At 40.2% G+C, this 14,964-nt stretch overlaps 1 protein-coding gene and 1 long non-coding RNA gene across 3 annotated transcripts; one reads left to right on the top strand and one right to left on the bottom strand.

Moving 5' to 3' along the window:
• Positions 1–462: 462 nt before the first annotated feature.
• Positions 463–2,766, bottom strand: LOC139594005 (uncharacterized). The gene is made up of 3 exons (XR_011680486.1): positions 2,623–2,766; positions 899–1,063; positions 463–681 (listed from the first exon to the last, which is right to left on the bottom strand). It is a non-coding gene; the product is annotated as an uncharacterized lncRNA (long non-coding RNA).
• Positions 2,767–3,675: 909 nt separating this feature from the next.
• On the top strand, positions 3,676–12,955 carry RGS18 (regulator of G protein signaling 18). 2 transcript variants are annotated; one of them, XM_071435659.1, is made up of 5 exons: positions 3,676–4,021; positions 4,698–4,799; positions 7,785–7,846; positions 8,875–9,041; positions 11,341–12,955. In XM_071435659.1, the coding sequence occupies exons 1-5, from the start codon at positions 3,903–3,905 to the stop codon at positions 11,593–11,595; spliced, it is 705 nt and encodes a 234-aa protein (XP_071291760.1). In that variant the 5' UTR covers positions 3,676–3,902; the 3' UTR covers positions 11,596–12,955. The 2 variants fall into 2 exon arrangements, with proteins under 2 accessions (XP_071291760.1, XP_071291759.1); XM_071435658.1 differs by having other exon boundaries at positions 7,782–7,846.
• Positions 12,956–14,964: the final 2,009 nt, after the last annotated feature.

The following is a 14,964-nucleotide window of genomic DNA, read 5'->3' as shown; positions in this document are numbered from 1 at the left end:
CCCCGGCAGAAGTTCTGATGAAGCTACAAAGACTCCCAAGCCTGTGCCACTCTTGAGTTTTCATCACGGATGGCTTAAAAAAGTCCTTCAGCAATGCCTGGCTAGTAGACCCCAAAAGCAGTGTTATGTTCCTGTTGTCAGTGCTTCATATCTGAAACAATGCAATTTTGTTTCCTTCCTTTTAAACAGCAGCAACAAAGGAGAAAAACACATTTTTCAACGTGAGCTGCGTGCAGGCGTCACAATGATTCTCATCTAACTGAAGAACCCCACACAACAACCCCACCCCTGGGACGCATCTTTTGAGGGCACCACTAAACAAATTCCCTGAATTAGCAAACAGCAAGATCCTCTAGTCGACATTTCCAATAGAACTCCTTTCCTTCTGGATTTGCTTCATGGGGAAGAGATAAAAAAAACAACCATTGGTTGGATCATATTATTATTAAATTTTATGTCCAATTATTGTTTCCAAAAAGGAATAAACAACATAAATATTGAGGAGTGATAAATTGGTCAGAAGTGACTGAAGAGCAGAATTATTAATTAAAACCAAATTAGTTCAAAACACATAATTTTAGTTTTCAAGTCCTCAAATGTCTTTACAAGAAAACGAAATATGGAAATTCATGTTTTCAGCCCATGCTCTTCAGTGAAGTTTCTTTCCATGCTTATTTCTTCCTGTAAGAAAAAGCAGTAAAAACACTATTGGTTTGGGTATTTTGTTTTTCTTCTCACAAATAAAATACTGCTTCCCTTCGGCAGAAACCTAACCCAAGAAAAGCCATACTGGTAAGATTAGATTTGAATAAGAACAGTGCTGGAGCTTGGCTGTGGAGGAGCCTGTGCAGTGCCAGAACATGAGAATGGAAATGGAGGAGGCAAAGTTTGCATTTACCTGGGAAGTAAGGAAAACAGCTTTGGAGAGAGATGCTCTGGGACTACTGACAAAGGAGGATTTCCCATTGTGCTCCAGCTCTTTGTGCTGTGCTGAGCTGAACTGCTCAGTTGGGGCTGCACTTCTATTCAGCTGGACTGAAAGCCTGAATCTCTCAGAGACTCCCTGTAAAAAGGAAACATTACATTCTCAGTGTACAATACAATGGCCTTGTTGTTAACACTGTCAGTCAATATTTCTTTCACAGAGGGCAGCTACTGTGTCTATACAAATCAAGCATGATCTGATCATCAGCTGTGACAGGACCTTATCAAACACCAACAGAAGCCAGCACAGACACTTTTCAGCCAAAGGACAGGAAGGCCCAAAGGATCAGGACATGACCTCATCATCCTGCACTTTATGCACTATTCAATTTTACTTTTGTGTCACATGAAGATTGCTATGAAAATACATTTAGTATTCATCCAACCATTGAAAAATGTATTTCTGCAAGTAACAGAACATTAACTCAATATTGTTCTCATATTTCAGAATCTTGATTTGAGGGCTTAAAAATCAGTAGCCTCCTTCCCAATAGATTTGTGAATATATTTCAGTGGTTAGAGAAACGGTTGGGAAACAGGACATTTAGTTCTCATCACAAATTTTTTTAGAACTTTCTAGATCTCTAGTCATGTCATCAACATAATATTGTAGGTGTGCTTTATCTGGTTTTAAAATAACTTATTCATTTTCCTGTATCATCATCCTGCAGCACCCAAAATGGCCCAGAAGCATTTACAGGGTCATTAATACTGTTACTATAACTACTGTAGCTTACAATTCAAAACAGGGATGCTCATTAGCACCAGCAGCAGTGCTGACAAAACACAGACTGACTTGGATGTAATTTGGCTACTTCATGGCCTAGATTTAGTATAAGCTTTCTATTAATGGGGGAGGGGGGGGGGGGGGAAGTGTGGGTGAGTAGGGGAAAATTGTTTGTGATTATTTCCCCCCTCTCCACACTCCAGATTTTTAAGTGAATTCTCAGGAGGTGCAGAGCACACTGCTGCAGTCAGGACTGACACAATTGCTTGCACTGTAGTACAGGAATAATTCAATCATCTAAGGCATAAAACCCATGTAGGGTCATTGAAGAGTGAGTTGGACAGGCCCTTCAGATCATGGCTGGTGGGTGCTGAAAGAGGGGACACAGCTGCTCATCCCCATCTAGAAGCTGCCTGGCACAGTGGCCCCTCATAATTCACTTCTGAATTATATTCCATCTCCAAATCTTCCTTAAATCAGCTTAGATAGGATGTGGAGGCTACAATTACAAATATTTTCCATGAGCTGAAATCAGCAGATAACAAAATTATGTCAGATAGGCACGGACAATATTTTATACTTATGTAACAGGTAAAAAAGCTCATGTGACCACCACTATTGCAGAAAAGTGAAATAAAATTATGCAGTCTATCTTTATTTACTTATCTGTTAAAGGCAGAATAAATTATTAAACACAGCTGCGGTTAAAGCCAGTTTAAAATATGCATGATATAAACCTTCTCTGAAATTGAAAATTAGGTTTAAACTGTAACTCTGCTTCCTAAAGTCCCTTGGGTTACAAAAGGCAGTTGTGCACTGTTCCTCATTCAGTATGATTTTAAAAATTGTATCACACATATGGCACATGAGAGTTTTTCAGTTAACTCTGAAAAAAAATCACGATAGATTACATCTTATTCTTCTTTTAATGGTTCACAAATTTTGATTCCTAGCAGAGTTGGGATTTTTTTCATTTCTTTTGAATATTCCATTCAAAGAATCTCCCATTCCCATTCTCCTTAGCTCCGCACGAAAAAGGCCACAGTGGAACTCTCACCAGAAGTACCTATGGAAGTAAAACACAACAAAATTATGGGAGGTAATGAGGTCATGTCTTCTCCTCGAAGCTCTGTGTCCTACCTGAGAAATCAAAATGAGACACTGCCATTAAAAATATGAGAACTATTAAATTCTTAATCAATTAATGGCAGTAATTTTAACCCTTTCCAGTGCCTCATTCAGCTAACACTGAAGATGTTTCTTTATTGGATTTATTATTCTTATGACACCTCCAACAGAAACTGAATTTAAACCCAAGAAAATTAACTGACATCAGACTTGTATGTGAAGAGATAACTTGTGCTGATGAACCTCAAAGATTAATATATTTTTACCTTATGTAAACTGAAATGAGAAGTTTTGGGTTATTTAGTAACAAAATAAGATTTAAAAAAACACTGATTTTTTTTTTTTTTCTGAACTAAAGACTTTCTATCCTGGGTGGGAGATTGCAAGTAAACACAAATCCACAGACAGAGAAGTGAAAGAGGGAGCATTTAGTGGATGAACTGGAAATTAGAAGTGGGTGGTTGTCATTTCTGAAGAATGGTGCAAAAATTAAAGTATCTGTTTGCAAAATGATTGATCAGCCAAAGCTTGGAGGAGACACTGAGAAACTCTGAGTTTGAAGTCAGGGCACTGTGGATGGAGCTGTGTGCAGCACATGGCACTGACGCTGCAGAGGGCAGTTTAGGGGCAGATGGGTGCTTCTGGGGGCTGAAGAGAAGGCTGGATGTTATTTCAGGCGACATTACTGTCATTAAGGTTAATTTTAGGAGCCTAGGGCATGTACAGGTGTTTGGGGGCATGGGCTGGTGTCACCCTACCCTGAGCAGGAGCTGAGCTGCACGGAGCAGCTGCTGCTCTGGGCTGCGGTTTGTAGCGTGAGCCCTGCAGAGCTGCAGTGTCATTTCCCCAAGGGACGAGGGCACAACCAGAGCTGCCCTTAGAGCCCGGCGTGGGCACAGCTGCAGTGGCCAGTACAGAGCCACCTCCTGCACCACCTCCTCTGGACACAGGGCTGGGGCTGGCCAGGGCAGTCCAGGCTGCTGCAGCATGTGAGAGCCCGAGCCAGCACACACCAGGGACGAGAGAGCAAAGGGAACCTTGCTGGAAGCTTCTCTAGAGGAAGATGGAGAACCCACTTCTTTTATTCCCCCAACTCAACATTTCTGCTTCAAAGGATAAACCCTATTACAAAGTCATGAAACCAGTGATTAAGGAAGAGCCAAACAAGGCAAGCAAGCCTGGGTAAGTGTTCAGGTCATGCCAACTTTCTGCATGTTCTATTTACATGGAGGATTCTTCTAGCACAGTCCGTGGGGGTGAATTTAGGGCACAGCTAATTTCATTTTTGACATATATGTGAGAACTCATGAACTGCAATCCTAGAAATTGTATGTGTAAAATATTAACTCTTTAAGAAGAGAGTTATCTCAAAGAACTCTCGTTTTTTTTGAGGACAAGAAACATACCAAATTAATGATCTAAAAATACTAAGAAAGGGAGGTTGCAAGAAGTTCTGAGAAATGCTTCTCTAAAGCCTGAATATGATCCGGGAAAGCTTTTTTCAAAAATTTCAAATGACAGGAAACAATACTTCCTTTTTTCTTTGTGAAACATTAAAAGTAGAAGACGCTGAGCCAACTGTTTACATTGTCTAATGGGAAGTTTGGCCCCTCACCTTTAAAATAAATTAAAAGGATGCTGAAAATTAAAGGATTTCCATTTTTGTTTGCCAGTGCAAAATATGTGCTAAGCTATGAAGAAAAAAACATTAATGTGAATAATATATGTAGGAGAAGTAACACCAACATTACTGTAAGTGAAAATAGGGAGCTCTATAAAGCAGAAGGAGAGAATGCTTGAGAGGGAAAAACCAACTTTCTACAACGTTTCTTGAAAAGCTACTCCAATTCTGTCGTAGAGCTAAGCAGAAGAGAAATAGGCTGAGCCTGCTCCTGCAGAAACCTGAATTCCATGAAAGTGATCACCTTGGCAAACCTGGAAACTTGACGAAAGCAGCAAGGTAAACATTGTAAAAGACTGGGTTGGCTGGGGATTCCCTCCAAGAAGCACCTGTGTGACTTGGGATGTTTCCTGTACCCATGCGTGTGCATTCAGACTGGGCAGAGTAACACTTTGAAAATTTCTCAGTGTAACCCAAGCATGCAAACACCACAGAATTACCTGGTATTCATTGAGGTAATCAGCAGTGTTTTCACACCACTTGGTCCCCATACATTTGCAGAGAGGTTTAAACCTTGCGCCAGCAGCCTTGGTGTGAGTCCACTGATTGTACAGAGCAATAATCCACTCAGAAATGCAGCTGGCAGGAAAATCATACAGCAAAGCAGGTTTTCCAAATGCTTCTGTGATGCACAAATGCCATAGCTGTGTTGAATAGTGAATGCAGAGTTCCTCAGCAACTGCAGTAATTGGTTGAACACTCTTGTCTCCAAAATTCATACACTTTGGTAGTATTGTCCCTAGTATTTACCATAAAGATGCAGGATACAATCTTGGGTTCACTGACTTCCATAAGAGTTTAATTCCTCACTTCAATGGAGTACCAAGACATCACCGCTATATTAAGAATTGCATTTGTAGGTCCTGACTGAGAAGAAGAAATAAGTAGAATGCTACAACACTGTGGCCAAAAGAATGTATCAGTCCTTTTTTTCCACCACAAATCATTCGAGAACACTTCAGTGCTTACCACAGCCTTTTCTCTTATTCCAGCACTTCCCACTTTCTGGACCAAGCTGCCTGCTTTCACCAGAGCTGCTTCTACAAGCCACTAATGTGCTAATTAATAAGCACGTGGTAGAGGTCACCTAAGGGCCCAAACTCTGCTTCCAGAACCCGTGGAAAAGTGGCTGGGGAGGGGGTATTTAAACAATCCCACCGGTGCATCTGAGTCACCAGGCCGTGTTTATTGCTCACGTTTGCAGATGTCCTGGTTGCAGACATGTCAAACCATTCTAAGATTGCATCTGTAAAGAGAAAGTAGAGGCAGAGAGTGCTGTGTGGCTCACATACCCCAGGTATTTAATGCAAAGTACAGCCATTCACTGCATTCTTACAATCTGCCAGATGGCACTTTCAGAGCAGTAACAATTCTCTGAAGAATTTCCTCCTTTTAACATCATTTCCTCATTCAGCCAGCTGTCTTTTACCATGTTACTCTCAGCTGGTGCCTGACTAACAGAGATTTGACTGTTCTTGTATGAAAGAGAAACTTGTAGATTTTTGCTGGTCTTATATTTGGATTAAAGTGACAATGATATTTGTCAAAAATGGAAAAAAAACAACCTAATAAATTTACTCTTTTTCAAATAATAAAGTGAGATAATAGTTTGAAATTTATTAAGTGATTTACTTAGCTTTTATAATTTCCATTTTTCACACAGACTTACTAAAATAAGTAGAAAGAGATTTTAATAAAACACTGCAGATGGAAATTGAGGTGATAGTAGAAAAGTTAATTAATCTGTTCATTTAAAAGTTTGGTTTTAGTTTAAATGTCTATCCATTAGTTTAAATTAGTTTCTTCTCATATTTAGAAAGCGGCAAAGTTGAGCAAATCTTGGTTTCTCTCTATTATTGCACAAGCTCACTGCTGCACTCAGGAGGCTCCCAGGTTGTTGCAGATGCTGAAGGAAAACCAGAAACTCACAGTAGGAGTTTCCAAACGCAGCAAAGATCCTCTCCAGCACTTCATGCCTTTGTGAATGGAATTTGTGGTCTAGAATCATAAGGCTTTATCTTTCACTACGGCCAAAAAAATTTCTGTAGGTACAGGAACCTGCAGCTGGCAGAGTTCACTGTACTTTCTGTAATTCTCATAACTAAAAAACGTTGTAAGGGAGTGAGGTCTCGTTTCCCTGACTCCAGATTTCCCCTGCTTTCCTGAATTTCTCCTCATGAACTGTTTTCTTCTCCCTAGTTAAAGTTTTCATTCCTGCAAGAAATTACTTCAGCTATGAAACATGTGACACCTATTAAAATTTCAAAAACCAAAACCAAATGCCTCCTTTCACATTTTGTGCAAACCCAGAGTCATTATTGGCTTAAATTCCTTACCAAAGAGATTGGAATTTCCTTTCATCTAAACTTCACATGCCTCCTCCCTGCCAAGGGAGCCCAAACTGTGTAAATCAGGAAACAGAACAGCAAGCCTTGATGAGGAAGTGGGATCATGTTCCAGAAACGTTTGGTCCATAAGAAGTTGATTTGATCAACTAATCCCAGACCAGTCACTTACTGGTACTTCCAGTGTCCTGTGATTTGTCCTGGAATGAAAATGGTTCCAAACATTCATAGCCACAAAGCAACTGATAAAAATTGCTTCTTTTTTCCCTTTCTTTGCTGTTTCCTAGGGCAGATTTTTCAAAATTGACGTGAAACACGTGCAACTTGACATACTTGATGAAGAACATGAGTTTTATAAATGAGGCACAGTGTCTAACATGGCATTTGAAATGTTTGTGGTAAACAAACCAGACTACATGTGCTATTGCCCTGTAAAACTGACACCTAAACCATAGTGCTACAGTTTTTTCTTCGGGCTACAGAATTCTATATATTTCATTAAAAGCAGACTCTGGTAACAGCCTCAGAATGAGCATATTCAAAACTACATGTCTGCATGACAATCTCAAGTTTAAATAGCTGACAAGACCTGGTTCCCTTATGAGTTTTACCACGCTACATGGTCTCAATTCCCTTAAAGATTAGTAGGACAACACAAATACCACAGTGAAAAGCCTCTGCTCTGATGCTTTTACAAAAAGAGAAAAGAAATATAACTCTGCAGGAAAAAAATGTCAAGAGTGAGTTAAAGGAAATGTTCCTGAAGCCCCTAAGAGAATGATCTCCCTTAGCAGGTGATCTAATCAAAGGCTTTTAGGAATAGTCCTGAGCCACAATGGTGACAGATAATGTGTGTTACACAGCTTCCTAAATGCACAGTATGAACAATTATTCTAACTCCTTTCTGTTTCTTAAGCAGTGTGTCTCCTGAAGAAGCAGTGAAATGGGGAGAGTCTTTTGACAAACTACTTTCTGAGAAAGGTCAGTAGTTTTTTGTCTCTCCATGCAGACTGTTAGAATGGAAAATTGATGGTAAAGGATGGAAAATTATAAAATCCAGTTATGCCCTTGAATAGACATGCCAGTTACCTAAACTAGGTATGATGGGTTATTTATGGCAGCATGTGTTTCCTGCTCTTCTTGTCTTCTTCAGCTATAGCTTGATGTCAACTTGTGAAAATAATTTAAAATAATTTTTGTGTTTGGTGTTTTATTGAACAAAGTAATACAGCAGACAGTAAAGAGTCTCTTCAGTAAACAGGAACATTTAACCATAATATTCCTCAAATATTCCTTACTGCATATGCTCCATGTACTTAAGAAAAGACTTTGTCACTCCTGACAGTTTGTTTCTAAGCCAGTGATTGGATCCAAGCTGGCCATCATTGAGAGGCCCTGCTGCTCCCATAATTATCAAATGCACATATGTTCCTGCCTTTATTTTGGAGGGGCACACGTATGATTCAGCTACAGTGCTGGACACTGTGGGCTTTTCAAATCTGTTCCTTGAACAGTTCACATCCACACAATTGCATTACTTCCACAGATGAAGCATGCTTGGCAAAGAAAATATCCTCAGCATAACAACAGCAGGATAAAGCCAATTACAGACATGCTGAAAGCCATCCATTTTAAATTGCTGCTGAGGAGTAGTTTACTTATGAGCAGAGATTCAAATAGATTTTTGATCAAACTGAATTGATATTCAGCTGGAATAAAGTCCACCACTTCCACATACTCCCATATGTTTTGCTTAATGTTTTTTCTAAATTTATGAGATCTTGGTAGCATTTTTTTATTGATGCTGAGAATTCTGTAAGGAGAGTTACAGGATCATAGTGGAGAAACTGCACTTACTTACAGCATTTATGTATTCTAGGATAATTATCTATAATGTGGTATTATTCCAAGGGAGCAAAACATATTTTACTACCTTGCACAGACTCTTTGAAAGAGAACTGTCTGATAAGGATATATTTTTTAATGCAATTCAACTTTCCCTTTCGTAGCTGGGCTGGATGCCTTCACAAAGTTTCTGAAAACTGAGTTCAGTGAGGAGAACATTGAATTCTGGATAGCCTGTGAGGATTACAAGAAAAGCAAAAGTGCACATGAACTTCTGCCAAAAGCCAAGACCATTTTTGAAACATTCATACAGAAAGATGCTCCAAAAGAGGTAAAGACCTTTCTCATTATACATAGTGTTTGATTGACACAACTGCATCTGGTGAAACTTTCTTTTGAGAAGTGCATGCCCAGAAGCAGCTTCAAGAGCTAATCCTACAGTCCCCTGATATAAGAAGACTTTCATAAAAGTCAGAACTCTGGAAGGAGCATGGGCTTGTCTTGATTGACTCCCTCTCCCTTTTCCACCCCTCCACCTCCAATTGTATATCCCTGGTGTGTTACTGTCAGCACAAAATGATGTTGATATGACAATCCTCACCAATGCTAAGGCCTTTTCTTAATATCCTAAGAATGAAAAAAGTTTTCATATTTCCAACTTATTCATTTTACTGAAGTTTGTGAAGGGTTCATAAATGAACAAAAGAAATAATTTTTTGCCTGCCCTAAGAAGGAGATGAACAGGTTGGGAGATCATCAAATTTCAGTGAAATCACAAGCAGCCTCTTGAATAGGTCTTTTTGACTTACATTTTCCTTTAAATCTATCGCGTTTGAGTAGATCAATAGCTGTATTTTTTTATTTGCCAGAATAGGAGAAGTTAAACACTAATTTCTGCTTCCTTGTAATGAGGGTGAAAAAGATGTAATTCTCATTTTAGTGAAAAGATTGCAAAGCGATGCAGTTTTCACGTGCAATTCCCATAGATTGCATTGGGATTCAGATCTGCTTTTCCTAGAAAATGCCTACTTTTGAGGACTTATGTCCCTTTCCATTCCTTTCCCTGCTGTGTGCCTTTGGAGAGAAGCAGCCCTGGACAGGTAACAAGTGCTGACACTGTCAATGCTTGAGACTGATTGAAACAAAGAGATGAGCAGGAGAAAGCTGAGGAGAGGACAGGGAAGGGAAGTCATAGTAACATAACAATTTCTTTCTCTGCCATGCTTGAGTTTGGTGCAGGCAGGGTGGATGCTGTGGTTCACCTTGGACACTTGGCTTTGGTGTGACTTCCTCCCTTGGGTTCAGCTGAGACCACATAGCTCTGGAGCTTGCACATCTCCTCTGACTCCTTGTCCAGCAGAACTCTTTTACACAAATTTCTGAGCCTACAGTTTGATGGGATCATAAAATTTTGGATGAGTGGACCCTTTTCTGATCACTAATTGCCCTTCAGCTCTTAGATCTAGACTATTTGTTCCAACTAGTTGTATGGAAATAGGACAGGCACCTCTCAGGGAGGAAAAGAAAAACATTATAGAAGTCACTTTTTGATTGGCTCAACAATTTTTAAAATATATTCTACCTTATTTTTCAAAATAACGTGCTTGAACCAGTGCCTGTCACTTCATTAAAATTCTTATATGATTAAACATTTCCCAGGGTGAATGCAGCAGCTCATGGAGTAAATAGTCATTTTGACATACTTTCCCAATCTAAGGCCTCCAGAGACCCATTTAAAAAAAAAAAAAAAATAGAATTTTTTCACCTTCCTACCACACAAAATACACAGAAACCAGAAATTTTAACTATTCACTAATGTTATCTTATTAGAACAAGTTCTACTTTAATCCTACATGAGAGCAGGGGAGATCTGTAATAGTCCGGTATTGCAAAGCTGGGAAGCTGTGACTATACAGTGTTCACTGTAAGGAAGTTACTTTTAGTCAAATATCAGAGTTTTTCTTCTGTTTCCCCAGTTTTCCATGGTACCAATGATACATTTCTGGAGACTTTCTGAGAGCCACCACTGAAGGCGAACACACTAATTCTGTGGTGTTAATATCCTGTTGTATGGGGGATTCAAGGTCCTCCTCATGCCTTGAGAGGCTACTAGGACAGAGGCTGGGCAGAGTTAAAGGAATAAAACAGAGATTTATTAAAGGCCTTCACAGGATACACCTTGGGCAGTACAAGATACAGTCACGGATACACCCAATATGGACTACAAGTCACAAGTTTTCACACTTTTAGGTTTTGGTCCATTTCCATATTTGGGTTAATTGTCCAATTCCAGCTTCAGGTTATGCAGTCCCATCCTCCCAGTTTGGTCTCCTCCATTCCCTGTTGTTTGCACTTTTTGGGCCTGAAGCTGCAACGGTGTCCTTGGTTCTGGGGCTGGAAAAGGATAGTTTTGTCTAAGCTGTGGAGAGAACTTGCTAACTTTATAAGAAGTTCAGAGTTATAAACTAATGCAGTACAGAATCTGGAAAATATGAAGGCTCAAACCTTAAGGCTTCACTCATCAGAAAAGTCTTTTCCCTGTATCAGGTGTACAGTATCAGCGCTGTAGATAATAACACTGGATATGCATTAATGTACATTAAACAAATACCCTTTTCCTCGTCCTCCAGGTGAATCTGGACTTTCACACCAAGGAAGTCACAAGCCAGAGCATGGGGCAGCCCCTGCGCAGCACCTTCGACGCGGCGCAGAGCACGGTGTACCGGCTGATGGAGCAGGACAGCTACCCGCGCTTCCTGCGCTCCGCCGCCTACCTGGGCCTGCTGCAGGGCCGGCCCGCGGCCCGCGCCCCGCTCCGCCGCCGCTCCCGCTCCTTCACCGTCAGCGACTTCCAGGGCGTGCGGCCGGACCTCACCGTGTGGTGACAGCCCAGCTCAGCCCTCCTGTCCCCGTGTGGTGACAGCCCGGCTCAGCCCTCCTCACCCCCTGTGTCACCGTGTGGTGACAGCCCTGCTCAGCCCTCCTCATCCCCAGCTCCTGCAGCAACCCGGGTGTGTTTTAAACCCCAAGCCCTCAGCAGGTGTAACTAAGTGGTGAAGCAAAAGAAAATTCACTTACAGCAGGTCAGAGTTCTGGAGCAGAATCTCACTTTCATAGAAAAGTAGGTGATGTATTGGCAAGTCATAACATGCGGAGTTTTCATATAGGATTTTTTTTTTTTTAAACTCACAGCAAAGGCTGTGATCAGATTTGGGGGAAAAAGTTGATTTTCCTGCTTAAAAATGTCTCATTATTGCCCCACATGTATCCTGGGCCTGTACCTTTAGGCCAGAGTTTCATCACAGTTAGAATATCTGTATCCAGTCTTTGCACACATTTATGTTTTTGCAATATTTCCTACACAAAGCACAGAGAATTTGTGGTATTTTCTGATACTGTAAAACACACAGGAACATTATTAGGTATAATGCAAAGTTATATTTATTTTAACTAAAGACACTGCATAATTAAATTTATAATTAAAATGTGGCCATTGCCTATTTTAAGAGGAACGTAAAAATACTATTTAATTTTTTAGGTTACATTTTTCTTATTCCACATGTCTGCTGTCTATTTTTAAGTTATGATGTATATATTAGCTTTGGCATCAAATGCATGTATTCTAATTTTTTGCAACTAAATGAGCAGCAGCAAGGGGACAAGAATGCTATTTTAACACAATGTGTATCCTTAAATACCAGATGATGTCTATGTATATAAATATAAAATATTTCTACTTTTATTTATAAATAGTCGTGGTATACCAACTTTGTTACTACAGCTCTTGGACTTGGGCAGGGCAAGTTTCAGTTACATTGGACATTAATATCCTCTATAGGTTGTAGAAGAGGAAGAAGAAATCTTCTTTTTTATTTCTTTACTATCAAAGAGAGACATTTTTTTTTTTTTTAATAGTCAGCACACAGTCATTCTGTCCTTTTCTTTCACAGTTGATGCAGACATACCTTGAAGCTTGGGGCAGTTCTTAAAATCTTAAACATTGGTTCAGTTTAGGAAGGGGCTGCAGGATTTATCTGTAACTATGACTTGTATACTACATTGTTTCTTATGGTATTTAAGCTTTCTCCCTTTCCCTCCCCTTTCTGTAAATGGTGAAGGAGAAGAGATGCAGTTCCTGAGGATGGGACTTTGTGTTGATTGTTAATTTGGGGTGTATAAGAACTGCTGGATCTGCAGGTTTCCCTGTCTGCTTTATTAACTTCCAATAAATCTGATCTGCTTAAAGAGTTCCAGGATTTGATTTATCATCAGTACATTGATGAAGAAGATGTGAAGACTTCACCTAGGGTTCAACTCTAGCTGTATCACTGCCACATTAAACAAATTGTTACTGTGCACAGAGATCCAAACTCACATGGAAATGCTGCTGAGCCACAGTGACCCAGAAGCCATCTCCAAGCTCTTACCTTTACCTGGGGAACAGAGAGGAAACACATTTGTAATGATGATCCATGCTGGTTTATTCATCACCCTCCCCTGATCTCAAAACACCAGGTATAGGCTCTTTCTGACAGTGAAAGCAGTCACAACCTGGGCGAAGGGGTTTTTTCACTGAAAGAATGGTCAGGCATTGGAATGAGCTGCCCAGGGAAGCGATGGGGTCACGGTCTCTGGAAGAATTCAAGAGGCCTCTGGCTGTGGTGCTTGGGGCTATGGCTTAGGGCTGACTGTGGCTGGGGACGATTAATGGTTGGATTAGATCTTGAAGGTCTCTTCCAGCCTTGGGGATTCTGTGATGAGGGAGTCTCTAGTATCACCAACAATGTCTGAATGCCAGTTCACAGATATTTAAAATATGCATGTTCCTGTATCCTGTACGAAGATCCGTGTTGGAGGAAGAGATTTGAGAACAGCCCCACCTGAGTGTTGGCACTGGCCTTGTTACCACACAGACATAAAACCTGCACACTTGCAGCTAAATTCTACCCTGGTGTGATTATGTCCCTTCATAATCGCGGAGAATCCATATCTTGGATGGATTGCCATGAAGGAAAGTAATGAAAAAAGTACATATATTTAATACTGTTCCAAAATCCAACCGAATTACAAATATAGTATCTAAGACATTTTCATGTTAGCAAAATCCCAGCTGCTAGGCAGAAGGGTCTGCAATGATAAATAGAAGTCAGCAGGTGCCCTTTATTTCATTTCACAGACACATGGAAAATTTTGCTTATCTCCAGGGAGGTCTTCCTCAAACCCATCAGTCTGCGGTACTGACAGTGCGAGTCCCTCTTATGAGTTTTATAATGAAAACAAACAAATAAGATATTCCTGTTAGCTGTTTATGCATGTGTGTTTTCCAAAGATAATTATGAACCCTAGCTGAATTTATAGCAGACTAGTGCCATGAGAACTACTGTAAAAAGAAAGCCAAGATAAACTCAGAGAAAGGAAGGCAAAGGACACAAAGATAAACCAAAATGAAATAATTATCTGGCAATGGGTTTTTTTCTAGAAGAGGCTCCTTTTAGTGAGGGAAAATGAGCACTCTACTATTTAGTGCTGTGCTGCAGTCCTGAAGATGAACTAGGTATGGGTTTAGTACAAGTCTGTGATGCTGTTACAGGATTGATCAGACTCAGGACTGGCCCTGCACAAATGGATTTTCAGCACAAATCTCTGGGTAGTACCAGAGAACACAGTCAGGCTTCTCTAGTTTTGGCAGAATCCATGTCACAGTTATGTAAATCCTCCTGTTGAGCCACTCTAATGCAAGTAATACATATACTAAGTTGGGCAAGTACCATTACTGGAGATTGTTTTATGTAGCAGCTTTTTATATGTGCCATTCAGGGTTCAGCAAGAGCTCCCAAAATATTCCTCCTGTCAACACAATAATTTACCCTACCCAAACACTGCACTTTTCTCCTTACATTGGTGAAGTCTCAAGACACAAAGCATGAGGGAAGCAATCTGCTGACTTGTGTGGCACCAAGGTTTTTCTCCTGTTTCAACACTTCAGTCTAATTAGATGCTTTAAATTGGCTGAAGATGCTGTTCTTGTTTAATTTGAGGGAGGTAGAAATACACAGGACCAAATATCTTCTTCTGGTTGTGGATTTCTTACTGAACAAAAGACAATTTGATTGATTTTTCAACTGACAAAAAGCAAGAATGAAATCAAAGATAAAGAATCTCACAGAAGACTGATTTCCATTTCCCAGTGAAGCAGGCAATCAATAACACGGCTCTTACGTGCTTTTACATGCTACAACTTTTAAGTGACTCAC

This window comes from Agelaius tricolor, unplaced genomic scaffold, assembly GCF_023055355.1.
Source record: "Agelaius tricolor isolate 1412-34295 unplaced genomic scaffold, bAgeTri1.0.p SCAF_11, whole genome shotgun sequence".
Classification (NCBI taxonomy): Eukaryota; Metazoa; Chordata; class Aves; order Passeriformes; family Icteridae; genus Agelaius; species Agelaius tricolor.
Note: the sequence above shows the minus strand (reverse complement) of the source record. Positions and strands in the feature narration are given on the sequence as shown.

Bases quoted from the DNA above. Each gene is read 5' to 3' on its own strand.
- RGS18 (XM_071435658.1), top strand. From the start codon at position 3,903: ATGGAGAACCCACTTCTTTTATTCCCCCAACTCAACATTTCTGCTTCA. The intron at 4,800-7,781 runs GTAAACATTGTA...CTGTTTCTTAAG, and splicing joins AACTTGACGAAAGCAGCAAG to CAGTGTGTCTCCTGAAGAAG. The intron at 9,042-11,340 runs GTAAAGACCTTT...CTCGTCCTCCAG, and splicing joins AGAAAGATGCTCCAAAAGAG to GTGAATCTGGACTTTCACAC.